This window comes from Physeter macrocephalus, chromosome 11 (assembly GCF_002837175.3).
Source record: "Physeter macrocephalus isolate SW-GA chromosome 11, ASM283717v5, whole genome shotgun sequence".
NCBI classification, from domain to species: Eukaryota; Metazoa; Chordata; class Mammalia; order Artiodactyla; family Physeteridae; genus Physeter; species Physeter macrocephalus.
Genome location: NC_041224.1, coordinates 58,904,591 through 58,918,299, shown reverse-complemented (window position 1 = coordinate 58,918,299; position 13,709 = coordinate 58,904,591). Strand labels below are relative to the sequence as shown.

General features: G+C 42.5%; 1 protein-coding gene across 3 annotated transcripts in view; it reads right to left on the bottom strand.

The window, feature by feature from the left end:
- Positions 1-13,709, bottom strand: part of DIS3L (DIS3 like exosome 3'-5' exoribonuclease) — a 35,472-nt gene that overhangs the window by 11,023 nt on the left and 10,740 nt on the right. For all 3 annotated transcript variants that reach the window (XM_024128840.3, XM_007127847.4, XM_007127848.4), the window contains exons 3-9: positions 12,314-12,442; positions 10,328-10,463; positions 6,321-6,497; positions 4,874-4,952; positions 3,710-3,871; positions 2,678-2,847; positions 1,409-1,570 (exon numbers count right to left, since the gene is read on the bottom strand). In XM_024128840.3, the coding sequence (XP_023984608.1) occupies positions 1,409-1,570; positions 2,678-2,847; positions 3,710-3,871; positions 4,874-4,952; positions 6,321-6,497; positions 10,328-10,463; positions 12,314-12,442 (1,015 nt within the window). The remainder of the gene's footprint in view (positions 1-1,408; positions 1,571-2,677; positions 2,848-3,709; positions 3,872-4,873; positions 4,953-6,320; positions 6,498-10,327; positions 10,464-12,313; positions 12,443-13,709) is intronic.

Below are 13,709 nucleotides of genomic sequence, written 5' to 3'. Positions count from 1 at the left end.
ATTGGGTTGTTTGTTTTTTTGATATTGAGCTGCATGAGCTGCTTGTATATTTTGGAGATGAATCCTTTGTCAGTTGCTTCATTTGCTACCCATATGCTCTTTTCTTTAAAATATAAATTTATTTTATTTATTTGTTTATTTTTGGCTGCGTTGGGTCTTTGTTGCTGTGCGTGGGCTTTCTCTAGTTGCGGTGAGCGGGGGCTACTCTTCGTTGTGGTGTGCATCTTTCTCATTGCAGTGGCTTCTCTTGCTGTGGAGCACGGGCTCCAGGTTCGCGGGCTTCAGTAGTTGTGGCACACTGGCTCAGTAGTTGTGGCTCGCGGGCTCTAGAGCGCAGGCTCAGTAGTTGCAGTGCACGGGCTTAGTTGCTCCGTGGCCTGTGGGATCTTCCCGGACCAGGGTTCGAACCCTTGTCCCCTGCATTGGCAGGCGTATTCTTAACCACTGCGCCACCAGGGAAGTCCTTGCTACCCATATGCTCTTGATGGCAATGCAAACTGGCCCAATTTTTCTGAAGAACAATCTGCCAATTCATAGCAAAAGCTATTTAAATTTTTTATGCCCTTTGACTTGGTAATCTCACTTTAAAGATTACATTCCAAAAGAAAATGATCAAAAGAAAAAAAAGTAATATTTATGAAATGTTTGAAGTGGCACCTTTTATAATACTGAAAAATTAAAGAGCCCAAACGCTCAGCAATTGAGAAATGCTTAAGCAAACTAGAGTACCTCACTATAGAGTAATTGCCATTATTATTAAAAATAAGTAGGCTATGTCAATACATAGAAATAATTTTAAGTGAAAGAAGCAGAAAATAGCCTGTGCACACTATGAGTATAGCTATGCAAGAATAATAAGATTTATGAGGTTTTTAAAAGATCATAAAGTGATGAAAATAGCTGATGTTTTATGTTCACGGAATTTTTGTTTTCTGTAAAGGTTACAAAAACAGTTTCATAATGAGCATGATTTTTTGACCCATGGGTCAGAGATGTATGGAACCCAAGAAGCTGCTCCCTGCAGCTTTCTGCAGGCCTCTGGTTGAATGATTATGACAGGGACCAGAGCCCAACTGGGTCTGTAACCAGGTACCCATGTAGTTATGGGGGATGGATGTATACTGACTGTAAGACACTGACATACCATTTGTAAGCACAGTAGGAAAATGTAAAAATTTGAGAGCTGTGAGGCTGCAGGAAACTAACTCTGCACTTGAAGCTGACTTCAATCTGGTTCAAACACAGAATAAGGAAGAGTGAGATTTTTCCATTATCTGTGGTTTTAGACAGTGGGTTGTTACATAGTACGAAGGTTTTTCTTTCTTAATGACAAAACGGACAACAACAAAAGCAAAAAAAAAAGTAGAAAATGTCTTTTATCAGAACAAAGGACTGGGGGAAGTCTGACCTGAGCTTCTGAGAAGGGGACAACTGAAATGCTGTTCTCCACCAGGATGGTTGCAATTTCCCCTTCCAGATCTCCGATTTTTCCTAAAACACGCACAAAATGTCCACTTGGATACATGGACGTGGACTCCCAGGAATCAATGCGCACAACCACTCTGAAGTCCTGAACAAAGAGGGGGAAACATGAGCCCAGCACCAGGAGTCAAATGGGTCAATTAGCAGCGTCAAACAAACGAGTGATAAACAGCATCAAGCTCCAAAGAGAGTGGCCAATTTGCAAATAGCGGTTTTTCTTTCTTTTCTATTCTTTTATTGGGTTCTTCCTGTTTTACTAAATTGCCAGATGGTAGGCAAATGCTTAGTGCAATGCTTTGAAGGGAGGCATTACCTCTCCAGACCAAATAAGTGGGCTGGAGAGTGTAGCCTGAGACAGAAAGCCAACTGTGACACATTCGAGTTAACATTTGTGACACAAGGGAAAAACCCAATTATGCATAGTCCAAATTAAATTTCAAAACAAAAAATCTCAATGTTTTTGTGTGTGGGAGTTACTTTCTAATTTCTTTAAAGTTACTTTCTAATTTCTTAAGACATCTTTTGGTGGAGAAGAAGGTTATCCGTATGAACTGAACCCCACTGCCCCTGGATTCCAGCAAACCATAGACATGGAAAGCAATTGTTACAACTGGCCTCAGAGAGCCTGCGTGAGGCTTTGGGATGGAAAGGTACACAAGACCAGGTTACTGGCTGGGGACATCCTGCTTCAGTGTCTCATTTACAAACTGCAAAACATCAGGCAAATCAAATTGGGCGATGCCTACACCCTTCGCCACAGTAAAGGTTAATTTCTAACTTTCTTGTTTATGTCTTCTCTCCAGGGCTCTACTCCTTTAAGGATAATCGATTCTGTGAAGTAGCACTATATCATCCCTACAGGGCAGAGCCATCGTATTTCTATATCACTTGCTGAAAGAAAGCTTGTTAGTGTTGGCAAAGTGTATCTATTGAAAAGTTTCTGTGTTGGACAGCTAGATAATGGATGTTCTCTCTAGCTGTCCTACACAGCTCTTTCTAGGACAGTTTCTCTCTGGCCTTCATTTTTTAACCAAGGACTACTTAACAGATGGTTCTATATATTTAGAATTTTTAGAAAACAGGATATCAGAACGCCAGATGCCATCACTAATTTATCCCTCCCTATGAAAAGGAGTTAACAGTTCCTGGTACTGCTCAAAAGCTGGCAAAGACAAGAGACAAAGAGTAAAGGTACCTGGAGGGCTTCTGCTTGCTGAGTGCTAATTCGGATTTTGGGAATTCTGTAATCCCAAGGTATAACTAGGATTTTCCGAGCATTTTTGCCCTGTGATTGGACCTCTTCTTTGGATGGAAATGTCACCACATAATCCCGCCAGTTCTTCTGAAGGATACCCACCACTCTGCCTTTGGGAAAACAAAACAAAATAAAGGCTTAACTGGTAAGATGTCACCTATCTGGACTCTGACTAGTTCAGCATGAGGAAGAAAACAGGAAATGCAACATCCCATTTTTTTAAGCACATTCACACAAGTTGAGAGATGCTTAAACATTGCCTTCCTTCTATTTTATTATTAAATGGATCATTTTTTTAAGATAGATAATTTTTTAAATTAACATTGTCAGTGTGCTCTTTCTTTTGTGGGGCCTGGTGTGACATTTATTTATTTATTTTAAAAATAAATTTATTTATTTTAAAAATAAATTTATTTATTTTAAAAATAAATTTATTTATTTTATTCATTTATTTTTGGCTGCGTTCGTTGCTGCACGCGGGCTTTCTCTAGTTGCAGCCAGTGGGGGCTGCTCTTCATTGCGGTGCGCAGGCTTCTTACTGTGGTGGCTTCTCTTGTTGCAGAGCACGGGCTCTAGGCATGTGGGCTTCAGTAGTTGTGGCACTCAGGCTCGGTAGTTGTGGCTTGCGGGCTCTAGAGTGCAGGCTCAGTAGTTGTGGCGCACGGGCTTAGATGCTCCATGGCATGTGGTATCTTCCCGGACCAGGGCTCAAACCCGCGTCCTCTGCATTGGCAGGTGGATTCTTAACCACTGCGCCACCAGGGAAGCCCCCCCAAGATGGTTTTTATTTTAAGATGAGACATACTATATAGCATATTTGGGTGCTGATGAGAATAAAATAAAGCTGCGGAGAGGGGAAACTGATAATGTAGGAAAAGAGACGATATATTAATAATTGCAGTATTTCTGGACTAAGGAGAGGAAAAATAAACATTCCACATGGACGACCAGGCAACATTATAGCTGGCTCACCTGTGGGCATGGGCTCACTCGGGGACTCGCCGTCATTCTCACCCAGGGCGGTGGTTCTTCCTTTCCATTCATTTTTAGGGAGCAGTTCGACAACTACCACGTCCCCGTGAATAGAGCGGTTTCGAGCCTTCGTCCCGTGGATTAGGATGTCACTGACTAGACCTGTTTTGGGGACAGCACAGAGAAACCCCATAACGTCAAGGGGGAGGCCACACCAGTGAGGCATTTCAAACATAATACGTTGGAGATCTAATCAGCATTCCTGCAAATAAAAGCTCCCTCCTTTCAAAGGTGAAGTTAAACCGAAGTCAAACTTTTGTTCCACAGGTTAGGAAGGGAGAAACACTGCTGCAATGCCATGCTGTATAATGTGCTTTCATAAGGCCACTCTCAACCACCTTTTAAGGTAGGTTCCCTGCATGAGACAATGTAAGCCCACACTGGGACTCTCTCCCATAACTTCAGGGGCCATGCGGCCAGGGAGCGGTCAGCAGGCTGCTGAGCTATGGACACTGCAGACCTGACAGGGAGAAGTCTGATGAGCAGAAGCCCGGAGTAAGCCACTGTTTCTCATTCTCCTCAACCTCGCCAGGTGCCCTTGACTATCTATCAGGGTTACTTTCACCCTGTCATTGCAGAACTAACAATACACTCTATTATGGTAAGACTTATTTACACGTTTTTTTTCACTGATGTTACTTCTTAAACAATTCCAATGAGGCAATACAGCTCAGTGAGGCAGTACAGGGCAAAATCTTAAAATCACAGCCTGCCTGCCTCAGCCTCAGGTTTAGCCCCGCCACGTACCAGGCGAGTGATCCTGGTAAAGTCACTCTGCTTCTCTGTATTTTAGTTTCTTCACGTGTAAAAGGTGGTAAACAATAATAATACCTACTTTAAGTGCTTACAACAGTATCTGATGTATAATAAGCACTCAATAAAATATTAGCTATTACCATTTTTTAGAGTTATTACCATAAAGTCAGAAATTATAGACAAAAAGTTAGGGAGGAGAAAAAACCAACCCACGATCCCACACAGCCAGTGTAGGTAGGGATATTTGACATGGCACATATGATGTGACAATTTCAACTTTGCTTTCTTCCATGTGTAACAGCAGAATAAAACAGTGGCACGGAAATTTATGTAAGGTTTACACTGAACCTGAATCTTTACTGCTGGCTCCTTGAAGTCGAACAAAAGCTTCTATTTGTGCTCTGTGTTTGTTGACGTTCAGAGTTCCCTAAAATCAAAATAAAAATCAATGTGAAAAATTTCTTTTCTGCTTGCTTTACCCTCCAAAAGGTACAGTTAAAAATTTTTATGAAAATATCCCCATTATATTTGTAGAAGGTTTGTGATCCCTTTCTTTAGGAATAATAATAATAATTCATCACCAAAGTTTATTTTCTCCAGAGAATGTACCATCATTTTGACATACTCTTAGCTATACCAAGTGTTGCAAGTGCCAGGATTTATCTTACCTAAGTGATGAGCGGTCTTTAAAAAATCTTCTTCCTCAAAATATCCTCCCAGGAATGCTGTAAACTTCATTACCAATTGGAAGCATTAGCCTCTCCATAGATATACTCATTAAAACACCCACATTTTAGGGAAGGAGTTTACGGTGGTAGGCTCAGCCTTCAGACTGCATAAAAATCGTCTGAGTTGCTGGTTAGAAAATGTAAAATTCGTGGTAGAACAGTTCTGTATCTTGATTGCAGTGGTGAATACACAAATCTATGCATGTGATAAAACTGTATGTGCACACAGACACACACACAGACACACACACACACACGAGTGCATATAAAGCTGTTGAAATCTGAATAGCAATTTTATTTGATTCCTTCTCAAGACCCGGACAGCACCTAGGTCCTGGGTTTTGAGGGATCACAAAGGGGACCTTGAAAGAGGCAGGAAAATGGCAAAGGCATGAAGAAGCCAAATTTCAACAACTTTAAAATTTTGCCAAACCTCCAGACCTTGATTCAAAAATATATTCTTTCCCAGTGACAGGAGGCATTTAAACCTACTTGTGTAATGCTCGGTATGTAACCTAATTAAGAACACTAGAGGGACTTCCCTGGTGGCGCAGTGGTTAAGAATCCGCCTGCCAATGCAGGGGACATGGGTTCAAGCCCTGGTCCAGGAAGATCCCACATGCAGCGGAGCAACCAAGCCTGTGTGCCACAGCTACTGAGCTTACGCTCTAGAGCCCGTGAGCCACAACTACTGAGCCCGCGTGCCACAACTACTGAAGCCCGTGTGCCTAGAGCCTGTGCTCTGCAACAAGAGAAGCCACTGCAGTGAGAAGCCCACGCACGGCAATGAAGAGTAGCCCCCGCTCACCACAACTAGAGATAGCCCACACACAGCAACAAAGACCCAACACAGCCAAAAAAAAAAAAGAACAGGAGAGAGTAGGTCCAAACCGGAGGGCACTGTCTACAGAGGAGACTCCCACATCACCTTGAACATCGACAGCCCTGGCCTACTCAGGCCCGTCTCATTGACAGCCTTTGAAATCAGAGGCCTGTGACAGGAGGCAAGTAAAGAGAAGGAAACACACTGGCTGATCCTGGCGCCGATTCCTCATTACCACCCTCACCTGGATGTATCGCCCAGACTTAATGCCGGCTTCTAACACTTCCAGGGGTAGATGTTCTGGGTACTCCTTCCCGTGGCTCTCCTGACTCTCATTCTCTCTTTCTCGTCGAGACTGAAGGATAGACTCACAAAGCTCGTGGGCGGCCGTTAAATCAGGCCAAAAATTGTCCAGGTAATTCTGCATTTAATAAAGGCACAAGAGAAACATGGTCAGAAGATAATGATTCTTTGTTATAGCAGCATTACAAAAAATCCTGAACAGGAACTAATGGCATGCAGTTTTGAAGAAGTGTTACATGAGCATTACCCTCCCAAGCCTCATGCTACCAGTTCATTTCTACCATCTCACTAATCCCTGCAGCCTTGCTAAAGGAATCCAGGGAGGCCATTCCTACTGTGGAATGCTTCCACCTCCCTGATTACTCTGTACTTTCAAACCTCCCTCTCTCTCCACACACATGCATGTACATGCACATGGCCGGGATGCCTGTCTTTACACGTATCTCACTGCTGCAGATAACGGCCCACAGTGAATGGAGAGGAAAAGCTCCTACGTGTGCAGTCTCTTTTTCTTTCACCCTGAAATACTTGAAATTTATAAGACACCTAAATAAGCAGGCAAAAAGTGGCAAGGAGTAAAGTGTAATAAGGAAGTATCTCCCCTCCCCCAACTCCCCGGCAATCTTGGATGAGCAGAGAAGGGGAAAGATGTGTCTGTTCTTTGGTGTTAGGCTTTCCAGCCTCATAAACTTCCCAAGGACTGTGTCTTCTTTTGTGACTATACAGATGTAGTCACACTTTTCATGTGGGGACATTTGATGCTCTGTCAATGTGACAACCCAGTACGAAACATAATTCTGAAACAAGTGTCATGGTCCCCTCCAAGTAGAACATTACTGAATATTATTGCACTTCTTGGTGTAACTTTCAGAGAGGCCCTAGACAAGACACCAAGGCGACCACCCACAGGGGGCCGGTGTGGTGAGGCTGACTGTGCTCCATCTACTTCCTGTGTCCAGAATACATGCCCTCGCATGGTGGACTCTCACTAAATAAAATCAAACTTATGTAAGATTTTAACTCAGCTTTAAGCCTTAAGTAGAGGCTGGCACATTCTCTTTTCTCAAACTAAAATGAAGTCAATGATCCTTATTGTCAACTCCAGCACTTCTCCCACTAATTTCAGGGTCTTGTTCAAACTGCTTCCTTTCTTTCTCTCGTCCTTCCAGAAGTTCTGTCTGTGCTAACATCACTGCAATTCTATGGTCACTAATCACTCATCAACACCAAATTTTTGCCACTACGAACCAACTCTTCAAGAGGGATTTATTGTCCTCACTCTTCCCCATCTACCTTCAAGTCTCCACAGAAAATTCTGGGCTTCCTGCTCATCTGAACTTCATAGCATCTCTTTTTTTCTTCTATCATACACCTCTATGAAGCCCTCGGTCACACAGTTTGCTTAGGAAACGCTATACAAAACCAAACTGTACGATGCTGCCAGACTACAGAGAAAAGTAATTTTCATAAAAAGTAGAAAAATATAATTTTAGTCAACTGTCCTCTGCAGGAACAAGACATGATGTATTGCAACAGAAAAAATAAGTGACACTGCCATTAATATCCAGCGCCCCTGGAATTCTCTGGCATGCCAGAACACATTTTTATAGCAGGGCAAGAAAATTCTATTGGCAAATCTTTAGCAATACATGCACATGGGAACCCTCATAGGATCTACAATTCAAAATCCAACTAGACTTTCTGTAAACTGACAGGGGTAATGGAGGGCCTTAGTCTAGTTTCTGAATCAAAAAACAACATCAACCATTGGAACCTGACTGACCAACTGGGCAGGCAGAAGAGACCAGTAATCTATTTTTTGTTTTTTTATTTTGAGATCAGTAATCTATTTAGAGATTAACAGGCATCCTACTCTCTGAAAAGGTATCTAAGAAATAGGAGAACTGTGTCCTTAAGACAGCTCAAAAAACTGTCACCAATAATGCTGCCTCTATCTGTTACATGTACACCCAGCTGGTCCAACAGCTTTCACATAAGTAGTATCACATATCACCCCTTCCTTTATCCCTACTGAACCCCACCCATGGTCACAAGTAGAGAAGAGTGAGGAACAGTGGACAAATAAGACTGGCCTTTAAAACTATGTTTTGGGAGAGGGTGTGGAGAAAAGGGAACCCTCTTGCACTGTTGGTGGGAAAGTAAATTGATACAGCCACTACGGAGAACATTATGGAGGTTCCTTAAAAAACTACAAATAGAACTACCATATGACCCAGCAATCCCACTACTGGGCATATACCCAGAGAAAACCATAATTCAAAGAGAGTCACGTACCACAGTGTTCACTGCAGCTCTATTTACAATAGCCAAGACATGGAAGCAACCTAAGTGTCCATCAACAGATGAATGCATAAAGAAGATGTGGCACTTATCTACAATGGAATATTACTCAGCCATAAAAGGAACAAAACTTAGTTATTGGTAGTGAGGTGGATGGACCTAGAGTCTGTCATATAGAGTGAAGTCAGAAAGAGGAAAACAGGGGCTTCCCTGGTGGCGCACTGGTTAAGAATCCGCCTGCCAATGCAGGGGACACGGGTTCGAGCCCTGGTCTGGGAAGATGCCACATGCCGTGGAGCAACTAGGCCCGTGCGCCACAGCTGCTGAGCCTGAGCTCTGGAGTCCGCGAGCCACAGCTACTGAGCCCACGTGCCGCAACTACTGAAGCCCGTGCACCTAGAGCCCGTGCTCTGCAATAAGAGAAGCCACCGCAACGGGAAGCCTGCGCACCGCAACGACGAGTAGTCCCTGCTCGCCACAACTGGAGAAAGCCCGCACGCAGCAACAAAGACCCAACGCAGCCAAAAAAAAATAAATAAATAAATAAATAAATAAATAAAAATTAAAAAAAAAATAAGAAAGAGGAAAACAAATACCATATGCTAACACATATATATGGAATCTACCAGGGGTAACTACTATCTTGCATTTGCTGTTAACATTCCCATACCTGCTTTTCTATTTTTACTACACGCACACAGCAACAAAGACCCAACGCAGCCAAAAAAAAAATAATAATAAATAAATAAATAAATAAAAATTTAAAAAAAAATAAGAAAGAGGAAAACAAATACCATATGCTAACACATATATATGGAATCTTAGAGCGGTGGGATAGGGAGGGTGGGAGGGAGACGCAAGACGGAGGAGATATGGGGATATATGTATACGTATAGCTGATTCACTTTGTTATAAAGCAGAAACTAACACACCATTGTAGAGCAATTATACTCCAATAAAGATGTTAAGAAACAAAACCTACGTCTTGTGCGTATTCAGAAAGACAGTCTGGGAGGCAGCATGGTGGTTCAGAGCGCTGGAGTCAGACTGCCTGGACTCTAACCCACTTCCAGCACTTTCTCCCTGTGACTCTGGGCAAGTTGCTTAGCTTTTATGTGCTTTAGCTTCCTCACCAATAAAATGGGGATTATAACACCTGCCTCATAGGGTTGTTGCAAGAATTAAATACACTCAGAACAGTGCCTGGCATAGATCAACGTTGGGTATTATTCTTAGGTGGAACCATGTAGAATAGCCATTTTGTAAGTCAAAAACAACAGAATACTGGCAGTTTTATCAGATTCAACCTATCATCAACCTATCATCATCATCATTACTACTAGTATTATTATTATAACTATAAACATGAATTGACTGTGAACCGGAGTTTATTGGGCTGCAGTCTTGGATACTGGAGGCCTTACAGTCACAGGGAGTTTGCCCAAATTTGGCAAACTCAAGATTCATTAGTTGGAGAGTGATGAAGACATGGAACTTCTTAAAGTCTTCCTTCATTCTTTATTTTCCCTTTTCTGTACTGCCAAAGCCATCTAGAGCCTCATGGGCACTACTATGGAAATGAACACACGCAGACACACACACTCACGCACACACACATACTTATATAGACACACCAGCTGGAAATACCTTGAAGGAAATCACAAACACTCCTTCCGTTTCACTTCCATACTGCTGAATTGCCTCTTCATCTTCTGTCACCATAACGATTGGCATCCTGTCTTGGCAGTGGTGATAGTACCAAGTGGCTGCACTGTAGATGCTCCTAGAAAGCAAGAGGCACGTGAGCCCTCCTGAGGCAGACAAACCCAAGCTCTTGTTCAGAACTTCACACCTGGCTTTTAATCTTTTATCCTTTGGTTTATATAGACAATCATTCATTCATTCATTCAACAAATACTTCCTGAGCACCCATTATAAACATGCCCTGGGTTGGGTACACCGGGGGATACAAAGATGAATCAGAAAATGCTTGACATCTCTTCTTCCGTAAGACATCCAACCACCACAGAAACCTCTCTCATTTCTTGATATGGCCTAGCAACCGTGAGGCTCTACCACCTTTTAACACATTTTAATTCGAGGGACGAGCCACACAGCACCACAGGGATGATAAGCTAAATTGTGAGAGGCTTAAAAGATGAAGAAACAAGTCTTTGGCTAAGAGAAAAACTAGGCTGCGAGTAGCTGAAGATCATAATCCAATAAAGACAAAATCTAACATGGCACCACCAATATGAAATGTCTGAAAATCTTCCTGAAAAGAATCTGAATTGGAAAATGGAGTCTAGGTCTGGGGACATGTATTCAAAAAAGGATCATGGGTCCAATGAAGTGGATCAACTCAGAGAGTCAATTTCTGTAGGCATCTGTTTCCCTTTCTGCAAATTAAGATGCTATGTAAGGTTCCTTTAGTTCTAGAATTAAAAAAAAAATTCACTGAGTACTGACTGTGTGCAAGGCTGAGTAGTTAGTAAGTGTGAGTACTCAAATATGACCCAATCTAGGGAAAGATTTGCTTTCCCTTGCTGGTGGGAACTTGGGTTCTCTTAAGGACTCAGTATATATCAGTGCTTATTTTGCTTTAGAGAATTTAAATATTTAATAGCTATACAGATAAAGAATTATAAGGAAGAAGAGGATGTAAATGTTTTGTATGGATAAGTTATTTTAAAGCTTAAGGTCTCTTCTGCCTTCTACAGAAGACTGAAGCAGAGGCTATGGGTGCCTAGCACCTGTACCCTAAGCCCGCCTCTGACTTTAGCTGCAGCTGGGCGGCAGTTCCATCCCTCATCAATGGCCCACTGAATGGAGGTAACACCCCTGGGGAATGGCCCTCAGATAAAGGGGTAACTAACTAAATGCCCTCGTCTCCACCCTTGGAGGTGACTTCTGAGGCACACTCTACATGGCTTCTTAGAGGGTCCCAGAGGACTGAGCCTCAGTTTCCCTCAGCAGTAATACATCCTTTACTGCTTTCCCTCCTTCTCTGTGTCACTCTACCCACTTCCCCACTCCTGCTTCTGGGAATTGCTTCTCACATACACAACTCACCTCCAAAATCCCTGCTTCAGGTTCTGCTTTTAGGTGGATCTCAATTAGGACACCACACTTCCTAAAACAGCTTTACTAGAATTAACCTACCAGTTTCAGTTTAATAAGACTGGTTGGGATATTAAAGCAACCTATACCAGAAAAAGTGAGATGATTTTAGCTTAAAAGTAGGATGTGTCCCTGCCGCGCTCTCTCTCTCTCTCTCTCTCTCACACACACACACACACACACACACACACACACACACGTACGCGCGCACTCACACAGCGTTAAAGCTATGTATGACTTTTGGATCACTGGAATGAATGATCCTACTAGCCTTTAGAGGTCTGGGGCAAACTTACTCTGGGCACCTACAGCTCCTTAATTACAATTTCTAAAATATATGTATTCAAATGACATACCTAGAATATTGACACATTAAGCATTTCAGTATTAATCACGGTTCCAGAAAAATTGTTGGTTTGTTCCGCCACACTATTTAGATCAACTCCCAAATAACCAATGATAAAGAAATTAAAGAAGACGATCGTGTGAAAACCCAGCTATTCAGGGCCATACCTGCTCTGCCACTTCTCCATGGACTCCCCTCTTTCCCGAGGGAGATAGCAGGACTGCTGGAATTCATTAGCGAAGAGAACACAATCATGACGCGCATCCTTCAGGAGATTTCGCAATTTGTTATACTGTCTGTGACACAGAGGAGAAAAGTAAATCTAACCTAGCAGGTACTCATCTCCTGCCACCTCTTGCTAAGGTTCAGAAAAGATGAGGTATTTTAGAGCGAAAGATGATTGTTTAAAACCTGAGAAACACTTATTTACATTGGCCTTAATGTGTGCTGCGCTCTTGGGCTGCTGTTTCTCCATTTTGCCTGCTAGAATGTGCTGGAGCAGGGCCTCGTTAATTAGTGTGTGGACCAGTTAAACTCCTCTACTCCCCTCTCCCTTTCTGGCTATTTATTATGTAATTATACAACCCTGCCCCACACAGCCCCTTCGTCAAAGGCTCACAAAGGACAATGAGGCAAGCAGAGTGTAGTGCTTTATTTTTGTAACTCACTTTGTTCTATAAATGGTATTAGACATTAATATGTTTTACTTTTTTGCTGGCAGCCCTAGAAAAGAACATGTAAGGTAAGTTTGGGAATTTATCTGTGAGCTTTATTGATGCAGCCACATCGTTTATATGAATGAAGGATAGCTTCATCTATCAGACAACTAACAGAAAGTTTTAAGGTTTTTCCCCATCAGGAGATTTTTTGTGTGTGTGTGTGTGTTTTAAAATAATTATATTTAACACACAGTGTGAACAGGTAGCTCTATCAAACTAGGACATACAATTTTTCTAATCCCTTGTACAATGGAAGAGAGATGTTCAATTTTTTTTTTAAACATCTTTAATGGAGTATAATTGCTTTTCAATGGTGTGTTAGTTTCTGCTTTACAACAAAGTGAATCAGCTATACGTATACATATATCCCCATATTTCCTCCATCTTGTGTCTCCCTCCCACCCTCCCTATCCCACCCCACTAGGTGGTCACAAAGCACCCAGCTGATCTCCCTGTGCTATATGGCTGCTTCCCACTAGCTATCTATTTTATATTTGGTAGTGTATATATGTCCATGCCACTCGCTCACTTTTCATCAGGAGATCTTTCCAATAATCTTAGCCAAAGAAAATAAAATATGAAGTCTCATGTGGGTCAGTTTCTAAGAAGTTGCTTTTCAATTGTCTAGATAATGTGAAATACATAATATTCACAATTATCTTAAAGGAAGTCAACTATTTAAAAATGGATTGGGGCTTCCCTGGTGGAGCAGTGGTTGAGAATCCGCCTGCCGATGCAGGGGACACGGGTTCGTGCCCCGGTCCGGGAAGATCCCACATGCCGCGGAGCGGCTGGGCCCGTGAGCCATGGCCGCTGAGCCTGTGCGTCCGGAGCCTGCGCTCCG